Source organism: Xyrauchen texanus, chromosome 19 (assembly GCF_025860055.1).
Source record: "Xyrauchen texanus isolate HMW12.3.18 chromosome 19, RBS_HiC_50CHRs, whole genome shotgun sequence".
Lineage (NCBI taxonomy): Eukaryota > Metazoa > Chordata > Actinopteri > Cypriniformes > Catostomidae > Xyrauchen > Xyrauchen texanus.
Genome location: NC_068294.1, coordinates 44,512,877 through 44,525,376, shown reverse-complemented (window position 1 = coordinate 44,525,376; position 12,500 = coordinate 44,512,877). Strand labels below are relative to the sequence as shown.

Genomic DNA, 12,500 nt, shown 5'->3' with positions numbered 1-12,500 from the left:
TGTGTTAAGTAAGTGTGTGTGTGCTAAGTGTGTGTGTGTTAAGTAATAAGTGTGTGTGTGTGTTAAGTAATAAGTGTGTGTGTGTGTGTTAAGTAATAAGTGTGTGTGTTAAGTAATAATGTGTGTGTGTGTATGTTAAGTAATAAGTGTGTGTGTGTAAGTGTGTGTGTGTGTTAAGTATTAAGTGTGTGTGTGTGTGTGTTAAGTAATAAGTGTGTGTGTTAAGTAATAATTGTGTGTGTGTGTATGTTAAGTAATAAGTGTGTGTGTGTGTTAAGTAATAAGTGTGTGTGTTAAGTAACAAGTGTGTGTGTGTGTGCAACAATGTGTGTGTGTATGTTAATAACAAGTGTGTGTGTGTTAAGTAATAAGTGTGTGTGTGTGTTAGTAATCAAGTGTGTGTGTGTTAGTAACAAGTGTGTGTGTGTGTATGTTAAGTAATAATGTGTGTGTTAAAGTGGTGTGTGTATGTTAGCTAATAAGTGTGTGTGTGTGTTAAGTAATCAAGTGTGTGTGTGTGTATGTTAAGTAACAAGTGTGTGTGTGTGTGTTAAGTAATAAGTGTGTGTGTGTGTTAAGTAATCAAGTGTGTGTGTGTGTGTGTGTGTTAACAATGAGTGTGTGTGTTAAGTAATAATGTGTGTGTGTGTGTGTGTTAAGTAATAAGGTGTGTGTGTGTTATGATAATGTGTGTGTGTTACAATAAGTGTGTGTGTGTGTGTTAAGTAATAAGTGTGTGTGTGTGTGTTAAGTAACAAGTGTGTGTGTGTGTTAAGTAATAAGTGTGTGTGTGTGTTGCGTAATAAGTGTGTGTGTATGTAATAATTGTGTGTGTGTGTATGTTAAGTAATAAGTGTGTGTGTTAAGTAATAATGTGTGTGTGTGTATGTTAAGTAATAAGTGTGTGTGTGTGTGTTAAGTAATAATTGTGTGTGTGTGTGTGTTAAGTAATAATGTGTGTGTGTTAAGTAATAATTGTGTGTGTGTATGTTAAGTAATAAGTGTGTGTGTGTGTGTTAAGTAATAATTGTGTGTGTGTGTATGTTAAGTAATAAGTGTGTGTGTTAAGTAATAATTGTGTGTGTGCATGTTAAGCAATAAGTGTGTGTGTGTGTGTTAAGTAATAAGTGTGTGTGTGTGTGTTACAGTAATAAGTGTGTGTGTGTGCGTTAAGTAATAAGTGTGTGTGTTAAGTAATAAGTGTGTGTGTGTGTGTTAAGTAATAAGTGTGTGTGTGTGTGTAAGTAATAATTGTGTGTGTGGTATGTTAAGTAATAAGTGTGTGTGTGTGTGTTAAGTAATAATTGTGTGTGTGTGTATGTTAAGTAATAAGGTGTGTGTGTGTGTGTGTTAAGTAATAATGTGTGTGTGTGTATGTTAAGTAATAAGTGTGTGTGTGTGTGTGTTAAGTAATAATTGTGTGTGTGTGTATGTTAAGTAATAAGTGTGTGTGTGTGTGTGTAAGTAATAAGTGTGTGTGTTAAGTAATAATTGTGTGTGTGTGTATGTTAAGTAATAAGTGTGTGTGTTAAGTAATAATTGTGTGTGTGTGTATGTTAAGTAATAAGTGTGTGTGTGTGTGTGTTAAGTAATAATTGTGTGTGTGTATGTTAAGTAATAAGTGTGTGTGTGTGTTAAGTAATAAGTGTGTGTGTGTGTGTTAAGTAATAAGTGTGGTGTGTGTTAAGTAATAAGTGTGTGTGTTAAGTAATAAGTGTGTGTGTGTGTTAAGTAATAAGTGTGTGTGTGTGTTAAGTAATAATGTGTGTGTGTGTGTTAAGTAATAAGTGTGTGTGTAAGTAATGTGTGTGTAAGTAATAAGTGTGTGTGTGTGTGTTAAGTAATAAGTGTGTGTGTGTATGTTAAGTAATAAGTGTGTGTGTGTGTGTGTAAGTAATAATTGTGTGTGTGTATGTTAAGTAATAAGTGTGTGTGTTGTGTTAAGTAATAATTGTGTGTGTGTGTATGTTAAGTAATAAGTGTGTGTGTGTGTGTGTGTTAAGTAATAAGTGTGTGTGTTAAGTAATAATGTGTGTGTGTGTATGTTAAGTAATAAGTGTGTGTGTTAAGTAATAATTGTGTGTGTGTGTATGTTAAGTAATAAGGTGTGTGTGTGTGTGTTAAGTAATAATGTGTGTGTGTGTATGTTAAGTAATAAGTGTGTGTGTGGTGTTAAGTAATAAGTGTGTGTGTGTGTTAAGTAATAAGTGTGTGTGTGTGTGTTAAGTAATAAGTGTGTGTGTTAAGTAATAAGTGTGTGTGTGTGTTAAGTAATAAGTGTGTGTGTGTGTGTTAAGTAATAAGTGTGTGTGTGTGTTAAGTAATAGTGTGTGTGTGTTAAGTAATGTGTGTGTGTAAGTTAAGTGTGTGTGTGTGTGTTAAGTAATAAGTGTGTGTGTGTGGTTAAGTAATAAGGTGTGTGTGTGTTAAGTAATAAGTGTGTGTGTGTGTGTGTGTGTGTATGTTAATAAGTGTGTGTGTGTGTTAAGTAATAAGTGTGTGTGTGTGGTAAGTAATAAGTGTGTGTGTGTGTGTGTGTTAAGTAATAGTGTGTGTGTGTGTTAAGTAATAAGTGTGTGTGTGTGTTAAGTAATAAGTGTGTGTGTGTAAGTAATAAGTGTGTGTGTGTTATGATTAAGTGTGTGTGTGTGTTAAGTAATAAGTGTGTGTGTGTGTTAAGTAATAAGTGTGTGTGTGTATGTTAAGTAATAAGTGTGTGTGTGTGTGTTAAGTAAGGCGTGTGTGTGTTGTATAATAAGTGTGTGTGTGTGTTAAGTAATAAGTGTGTGTGTGTGTGTTAAGTAATAAGTGTGTGTGTGTGTATGTTAGTAATGGTGTGTGTGTGTGTTAAGTAATAAGTGTGTGTGTGTGTTAAGTAATAAGTGTGTGTGTTAGTATAATTGTGTGTGTGTGTGTTAAGTAATAAGTGTGTGTGTGTTATGTTAAGTAATAAGTGTGTGTGTGTGTTAAGTAATAAGTGTGTGTGTGTGTTAAGTAATAAGTGTGTGTTAAGTAATAAGTGTGTGTGTGTATGTTAAGTAATAAGTGTGTGTGTGTGTTAAGTAATAAGTGTGTGTGTTGTAATAAGTGTGTGTGTTAGTAATAAGTGTGTGTGTGTGTGTGTGTTAAGTAATAAGTGTGTGTGTGTGTGTTAAGTAATAAGTGTGTGTGTTAAGTAATAATTGTGTGTGTGTGTGTGTGTGTGTGTTAAGTAATAAGTTTGTTTGTTTGTGTGTGTGTGTGTGTGTGTGTGTGTTAAGTAATAATTGTGTGTGTGTGTGTGTGTTAAGTAATAATTGTGTGTGTGTGTGTGTGTGTGTTAAGTAATAATTGTGTGTGTGTGTTAAGTAATAATTGTGTGTGTGTGTGTGTTAAGTAATAATTGTGTGTGTGTGTGTGTGTGAGTGTGTGTGTATGTTAAGTAATAAGTGTGTGTGTGTTAAGTAATAAGTGTGTGTGTGTGTGTAAGTAATAAATATGCGTGTGTGTGTGTGTTAAGTAATAAGTGTGTGTGTGTGTAAGTAATAAATATGCGTGTGTGTGTGTGTTAAGTAATAATTGTGTGTGTGTGTTAAGTAATAAGTGTGTGTGTGTGTGTGTGTGTGTGTGTGTGTGAGTGTGTGCGTGTATTTGTGAGCGTGTATTTATCACTTTGTGGGTAACAAATGTCCCCATAAGGATAGTAAAACCCGAAATGTTTGACCTTGTGGGGACATTTTGTCGGTCCCCATGAGGAAAACAGCTTATAAATCATAGTAAATTATGTTTTTTGAAAATGTAAAAATGCAGAAAGTTTTCTGTGAGGGTTAGGTTTAGGGGTAGGGTTAGGTTTAGGGGATAGAATATAAAGTTTGTACAGTATAAAAACCATTATGTCTATGGAAAGTCCCCATAAAACATGGAAACACAACATGTGTGAGTGTGTGTGTGTGTGTGTGTGAGTGTGTGTGTGTGTGTGTGTGTGTATACATGAGTGTGAGTGTGTGTGTGTGTGTGTGTAAGTGTGTGTGTGTGTATACATGAGTGTGTGTGTGTGTAAGTGTGTGTGTGTGTGTGAGGGTTAAGTAATAAGGTGTGTGTGTGTGTGTGTGTGTGTGTGTGTGTGTAAGTAATAATTGTGTGTGTGTGTGTGTATGTTAAGTAATAAGTTTGTTTGTTTGTGTGTGTGTGTGTTAAGTAATAATTGTGTGTGTGTGTTAAGTAATAAGTGTGTGTGTGTGTGTGTGTGTGTGTGTGTGTGTATGTATGTTAAGTAAGTGTGTGTGTGTGTGTGTGTGTTAAGTAATAAGTGTGTGTGTTAAGTAATAATTGTGTGTGTGTATGTTAAGTAATAAGTTTGTGTGTGTGTTAAGTAATAAGTGTGTGTGTGTGTTAAGTAATAAGTGTGTGTGTGTGTTAAGTAATAAGTGTGTGTGTATGTTAAGTAATAAGTGTGTGTGTAAGTTAAGTGTGTGTGTGTGTTAAGTAATAAGTGTGTGTGTGTGTTAAGTAATAAGTGTGTGTGTGTGTTAAGTAATAAGTGTGTGTGTGTGTATGTTAAGTAATAAGTGTGTGTGTGTGTGTTAAGTAATAAGTGTGTGTGTGTGCTAAGTAATAAGTGTGTGTGTGTGTTAAGTAATAAGTGTGTGTGTTAAGTAATAATGTGTGTGTGTGTGTGTTAAGTAATAAGTGTGTGTGTGTGTGTGTGTGTTAAGTAATAAGTGTGTGTGTGTGTGTGTGTGTTAAGTAATAAGTGTGTGTGTGTGTTAAGTAATAAGTGTGTGTGTATGTTAAGTAATAAGTGTGTGTGTTAAGTAATAAGTGTGTGTGTGTGTTAAGTAATAAGTGTGTGTGTTAAGTAATAATTGTGTGTGTGTGTATGTTAAGTAATAAGTGTGTGTGTGTGTGTGTTAAGTAATAAGTGTGTGTGTGTGTTAAGTAATAAGTGTGTGTGTTAAGTAATAATTGTGTGTGTGTTTATGTTAAGTAATAAGTGTGTGTGTTAAGTAATAAGTGTGTGTGTGTGTATGTTAAGTAATAAGTGTGTGTGTTAAGTAATAAGTGTGTGTGTGTGTGTTAAGTAATAAGTGTGTGTGTGTGTTAAGTAATAAGTGTGTGTGTGTGTTAAGTAATAAGTGTGTGTGTTAAGTAATAATTGTGTGTGTGTGTATGTTAAGTAATAAGTGTGTGTGTGTGTGTGTGTGTTAAGTATTAAGTGTGTGTGTGTGTGTGTGTTAAGTAATAAGTGTGTGTGTTAAGTAATAATTGTGTGTGTGTGTGTATGTTAAGTAATAAGTGTGTGTGTGTGTTAAGTAATAAGTGTGTGTGTTAAGTAATAAGTGTGTGTGTGTGTGTGTTAAGTAATAAGTGTGTGTGTGTGTTAAGTGATAAGTGTGTGTGTGTGTTAAGTAATAAGTGTGTGTGTGTGTATGTTAAGTGTTAAGTATAGTGTGTGTGTGTGTTAAGTAATAAGTGTGTGTGTGTGTATGTTAAGTAATAAGTGTGTGTGTGTGTGTGTGTTAAGTAATAAGTGTGTGTGTGTGCTAAGTAATAAGTGTGTGTGTGTGTATGTTAAGTAATAAGTGTGTGTGTGTGTTAAGTAATAAGTGTGTGTGTGTGTTAAGTAATAAGTGTGTGTGTTAAGTAATAATTGTGTGTGTGTGTGTGTGTTAAGTAATAAGTGTGTGTGTTAAGTAATAAGTGTGTGTGTGTGTGTGTGTTAAGTAATAAGTGTGTGTGTGTGTTAAGTGATAAGTGTGTGTGTGTTAAGCAATAAGTGTGTGTGTGTGTTAAGTAATAAGTGTGTGTGTGTGTATGTTAAGTAATAAGTGTGTGTGTGTGTTAAGTAATAAGTGTGTGTGTGTGTTAAGTAATAAGTGTGTGTGTTAAGTAATAATTGTGTGTGTGTGTATGTTAAGTAATAAGTGTGTGTGTGTGTGTTAAGTAATAATTGTGTGTGTGTGTGTGTATGTTAAGTAATAATTGTGTGTGTGTTAAGTAATAATTGTGTGTGTGTATGTTAAGTAATAAGTGTGTGTGTGTGTTAAGTAATAATTGTGTGTGTGTGTATGTTAAGTAATAAGTGTGTGTGTTAAGTAATAATTGTGTGTGTGTATGTTAAGTAATAAGTGTGTGTGTGTGTGTTAAGTAATAAGTGTGTGTGTGTGTGTTAAGTAATAAGTGTGTGTGTGTGTTAAGTAATAAGTGTGTGTGTTAAGTAATAATTGTGTGTGTGTGTATGTTAAGTAATAAGTGTGTGTGTGTGTAAGTAATAATTGTGTGTGTGTGTATGTTAAGTAATAAGTGTGTGTGTTAAGTAATAATTGTGTGTGTGTATGTTAAGTAATAAGTGTGTGTGTGTGTGTTAAGTAATAATTGTGTGTGTGTGTATGTTAAGTAATAAGTGTGTGTGTGTGTGTGTTAAGTAATAATTGTGTGTGTGTATGTTAAGTAATAAGTGTGTGTGTGTGTGTGTGTTAAGTAATAATTGTGTATGTGTGTATGTTAAGTAATAAGTGTGTGTGTGTGTGTTAAGTAATAAGTGTGTGTGTTAAGTAATAATTGTGTGTGTGTGTATGTTAAGTAATAAGTGTGTGTGTTAAGTAATAATTGTGTGTGTGTGTATGTTAAGTAATAAGTGTGTGTGTGTGTGTGTTAAGTAATAATTGTGTGTGTGTATGTTAAGTAATAAGTGTGTGTGTGTGTGTTAAGTAATAAGTGTGTGTGTGTTTGTTAAGTAATAATTGTGTGTGTGTGTGTGTGTGTGTGTGTGTGTGTTAAGTAATAAGTGTGTGTGTGTGTGTGTGTTAAGGAATAATTGTGTGTGTGTGTGTGTATGTTAAGTATAATCATATATGTGTATTGCTGTATGTTTTCTCTTACATATTAAAGTATTTGGTGCCACTCTGTACAGTCATAATATAATGGAAGACTAATACAACATGTTATTAATTTTTCATTCATATACAAATTGATTTCACATTAATATACATACATATATATATATGGTAGTGTTTAGTACTTAATTTGATTGCACATATTTATGCAGTGTTAGTGGTGTCATGTTCAAAAAACTTGGTAAAACCATTGTGCTTTTTGTGTACTGACAGTGTGTGTGTGTGTGTGTGTGTGTGTGTGTGTGTGTGTGTGTGTGTGTGTGTGTGTGTGTTAGAGTCTCTCTCTCTGTGGCGCTCTGAAGGTCGGGTCGCAGTATGGCTGCATGTTCCGATCTCTCTCAGCCGATTGGCCGCAGCAGCTGCATGTCACGGTTTCAGCTTCCATCATGCCAGGAGAGATCAGTGTGTCCTCAGTCTGTGGGTCGGGCCGGGCGAAGACAGATTGCCCACGTTTGCCACACATCAAGTAGGAGTCGCTGGTAAGAGAGAGCGTGTGTTACTCATACTGGCCCTCCAAAGCAGGAAATGATGAAACTCAATACACACACTTACTCACACACACCTACACACACACACACACACACACACACACTTACACACACACACACACACTTACACACTTACACACTAGGGCTGGGCGATATGGCCAAAAAATCATATCTCGGTATTTTTTGGTGAAATGGCGATATACGATATATATCTCGGTACTTTCTACGTTTTTCTATTTGGATAAAGAAAATCTGTATTTTTTTATTTATTATTATTTCACATCCTGCCCAATGATATCCTGCAAAACAGTGTTGATATTCAAGGATATGGAAACAAATATAGTGAATGTAATGGCGGCTATGCAATATATTATGTGCAAAATGGTAGTTAAAATCACAATACATTCTAAAAGTCAAAGCCTTATGTGAGATTTCACAATCACCTTTATTAAAGCAGTGATGATCAAAATAACATACAAAACAAAGTTTTCTACTTGTTTGAAACTTTACAGCTGCACAAGTCTGATGTGCAAATAATGTAAACAGAACAGTAGAACACTACTTTATCAGAACAAGTGGGTTATTTGAGGTAGAACATTCTTTAATAAACAAAGTATTTTATAGTGTATATTACTTACAGATTTTGTGCAAGGAAAACTAGCCTTTCAAAAAACGAAATCATCACCTGTTTAATATAGATTTGTGTGATAAAACTACTACATGTTTAAATGTTGCTTTAACATTTCAAATATTTTCTGTTATACCGGTTAGGCATACTAAGCAGTTACTACTGCAAGCAATTATTTTACTAAAGACAATATATGCTTCACAAGTTCAAAAAATAATAATAATCTGAATCAAATACATACTTGGCACTTACCAATGGCCAGATGAAGTCAGTGACCGAAGCGCTGCATCCTCAGCCACTTCTGAATTTCCACCGCTTTGATAACGTTGCTGCCATTGTCGGTCGTTATAGCAACCAGTCCCTTTTCGTTGAGCTTCCAGTTCGTAAGTGCATCTTGCAGGGCTTCAGCTATATGCTCCCAGTGTGGTCTTGGGGAAAATAGCTGGTCTGGAGACACGCAGTTTTCATTTCCCAGTCTTCAATAAAATGTATTGTCAAAGTCATATATGGCTCGCATGTCCTGCTTGACCATAAATCAGTTGTCAGCGCAAAATAAGTCACTTTTGCAAGCCGGTCGGAAAGCATTCGTCTGACCTCTGTGTACATTTCTGGCAGAGCTTTAGTTGAAAAGTACTTGCGACTGGGTAACTGATATCTGGGGTCAATGGTTTTAAGCAGCGTTTGCAACAGGAACCATATCTTTTGCGATGTGGAAAGCTACCGCCTTAGAAATATCGCACCATCTGGAACTTTTCTTTTCGTAAGGCACGCTGCGGGTAAAAGAAGCTTCCAACGAGCTTTGTTTTGGGACAGAAAACTTTTCGGGCTGCTTATTCTTCGTGGCTGAGGTTGTAGCGGACGAAGCGCAAAGTTTTAAACACTCATCGTACTGCACTTTATGGTGACGTTTACATTTTTGCATTTGGCAGACGCTTTTATCCAAAGCGACTTACAGTGCACTTATTACAGGGACAATCCCCCCGGAGCAACCTGGAGTTAAGTGCCTTACTCAAGGACACAATGGTGGTGACTGTGGGGATCAAACCAGCAACCTTCTGAGTACCAATGTATTATACAGAGCACATATTACAGGGACAATCCCCCCAGAGCAACCTGGAGTTAAGTGTCTTACTCAAGGACACAATGGTGGTGACTGTGGGGATCAAACCAGCAACCTTCTGAGTACCAATGTATTATACAGAGCACTTATTACAGGGACAATCCCCCCCGGAGCAACCTGGAGTTAAGTGCCTTACTCAAGGACACAATGGTGGTGACTGTGGGGATCGAACCAGCAACCTTCTGAGTACCAATGTATTATACAGAGCACTTATTACAGGGACAATCCCCCCGGAGCAACCTGGAGTTAAGTGCCTTACTCAAGGACACAATGGTGGTGACTGTGGGGATCAAACCAGCAACCTTCTGATTAACAGCCCTGTGCTTTAGCCACTACGCCACCACCACGTTGTAAGTGGTGGAAGAGATTTGATGTGCTTCCACTTTTTGGCCGTTTTATGGCATTCTTTGCAGATAGCTTGGTTTTGCTGCTCATCGGATCTTTTAAATCCAAACCATCTCCAAATAAACGAACCAGTGTTTTTCTTTTTACAAACCAGATCGTCTTCGGATGGTCTGATCGTCACTGTGTTTTCCTCCATGTTGTCAGGCGAACTTGTGTGATGGAGTGGGAGTGGTCCGGTTCGCGCGCGTTAACTGAAGCTTGAGCGGGAGAGGTTTGCATCAAACCATATAGGCGGTGGGCCGGACCTTGAAATTATGAATTTAATACTTACCTCACAGCTGTGTAAGTCTTTTCTTTGCTGAGGTCATGTAATAAAATCGTATAAGTACTACAGACATTGTTTCCAACTTTGTTGTTTGCACATTTGACGCAAAATATCCTTACAAACTCTTACTTTTTTAAACCGGCAAATAAGCAGGAGTACTAATCATAACGTTAGAAAACCTCCCGTTTCCTTGACAACCAATGTAAATAATGAACACAGATGACCAGGAAGCTGCGTTCTTGAAATTACAATTTTGCTGTAAATCATTAAAAATGTAAATTTAGTTCTGTAGTTCAGTAATACTGAGGTAAAAATGAGGTGTTTTATCCATTTAGCCTCAAATGTAAAAAGCCCTGTAACCCCCTTTCCCAGACAAGTTGGGCAAAGGTTGTTCAATGTACAAATTTATGGGTGAACCTGCAAACCACAGAGAGTACAGTAGCTGAAAAAGCCGTATTGGCATTTAACTTAAATTCGAAGACGTCCAAGATGTGCCGGCTAATGTTGGATTTCACAGAGAATGCTACATGCTCTTCACCAACAAAGAACACATAAGAAGAGCACGTAAGAAGATAGAAAATGCAGCTAACAACAGTGAAGGTTTGTATCAAATGTATAATTTTTATATAAAACGTTTCATTTATATACGTTTAACCCCTTACTAGTCAGCCCCAATTTTGGCAAGTGATGCATTCATGACATCCCCAAAATAAAAAGGTTGCTGCTCAGAAGTCATTCTGAATATACACATAAGCAACATATATTTAGAAAGCCAACCCTTGAGAGTTTACATTTCAAGACTCAAAATTAACCAGACTGTTATTAATATTGAGATATATCAGCTCAAACATAGAAACAAAAACAACAAATATTAAGAATATATTTATAAAATGTATAAAAATATTATGTGAATTTAGGATTGCAGCTTATAACCACAACTAAAACATGGGGATTTTTTTAAAGACAATCATCCCACACATCCTATTCAATATTCTATAATAAAATCAACTAATCGAATATTTGAAAATCGTGACTCATCCCTAATTAATATAGTATTTCAGTGCAAGTGGATGACAGGACAAGTAGCAAAAGGCAGTGCAATATGTGTGTAAGTGGGGTCAAATGTTCATAGCAAATTTAAAAATAAAAAAAATAAACCAATGTAGCAGCATCATAGTGTAAACTACCAGTGTATTTGTGCAAGAGTCAATCAGCTGCCCTTAGGTTATTGGAGGGTGGGGGTGGAAGGAAGAGGCTCTCTACGATTCCCCTATAGAAAGTTAAGAGGATGGATTTGTGGGAGATGAGCCTTCCTCAACTGTGGGAGGAAGTGCAGAGGGTTTTGGACTTTCTTGGCCAGGTTCTGTTGGTGGTGTCGATAGATCAAGATGGGTCATCTGTGATGTGGATACTAAGCAACTCCGTGATCTTGACCTGCTCCATTCATGGTGCTGTTGATGTGATGATTGTCAACGATCACCTCTGTAAGTCATTATAGGGTGTGGAGAGATATGATGTTGTCCTGTCCGTGTCTGTGTGTTAGATAAACAACTGAATTATATTCAGATAAATAAACACAGAAAGCACACATTACTAGATCATTTTAAATCACATAAGCTACCATGCACAGAATTGTGTCATTGTATAAACTGTGACAATCAACCATAAATGGCTTATATAACTCCATGACTACCACTATAAAGTTGATTTGAAATAATTTCTTTGTTTTGCTTTGCACTCTTTTTAGCTGATAATTAGTCTAGCTTACTTGTAGCCTAGGTAGCTCACTATAAACCAATCCAACCTGGACATACCTGTCAAATTATTTCCTACTGTTTTCCCGTTTAAATATTTACCCGTAATTAGCCCGTATTTGAATACTCTTTGCTTAGTTCATTGTGTATGTACCGAATGATTTGGATTAGCCTAAGCAACATACCGTTAGACCTAGCTTTACTGCTCCACTACCAACATTCTTTCGCGGGCTACTGTTCTCATCAACGACAACGCATATATTCACGACGAAGTATAGCTTGCAGTCTTAAATACAACTTATATGAAAAGCATTAAGATATAGGGGTGTATAATCATTGTAAAACAAATCTTACCTTGACGTTGTCTTGCCGAGACACACCGGTCTCTCCAGGTTAGGTTGTAGACTCATTTCGCTTCAGACTGACGCGAGTCACGCGACGCCGGTTCAACGAATAACGTGATTGGCCAAATCAATTCAACAAGGTAACAACACAAGCGTTGATTGGATCTCACTCCGGCCAACGCTTGTGATCAGCTAGCTAAATTAAATCTATTTTTATACTTTAATGTGCAACAATTGGCGTTGGAAACAATCGGTAATCTTTTTGTGAATTATTCATACAGACAAATAAAAAAAATTAGCCAGACAGCTGTTGGGTAACTATCAAATCAAAAACTAAACGAGATAGACGGACTCGGCCCACCGCCTAATATCGATATACATGTCTCATCCTGTATCGCGTTGAGAAAAAATATCGATAAATTGTCAAAACTCGGTATACCGCCCAGCCCTATTACACACACACACAAACACTTACACACTTACAAGTTTGGACACACCTACTCATTCTTTATTAATAATGTTTTCGACATTCTAGAATAATAGAATAATCAACGATGTTGCGTACATTGGATTGTATACAGCAGTTTGCAATATTTGTATGATTTTAACTCAAATATTTAA

General features: G+C 36.1%; 1 protein-coding gene across 1 annotated transcript in view; it reads left to right on the top strand.

Annotated features, from left to right (window-relative positions):
* nudt6 (nudix (nucleoside diphosphate linked moiety X)-type motif 6) overlaps positions 1-12,500 on the top strand; it is a 38,929-nt gene that overhangs the window by 4,517 nt on the left and 21,912 nt on the right. Inside the window, 1 exon segment of the mRNA XM_052149505.1 lies at positions 7,151-7,354. Coding sequence (XP_052005465.1) covers positions 7,151-7,354 — 204 coding nt within the window.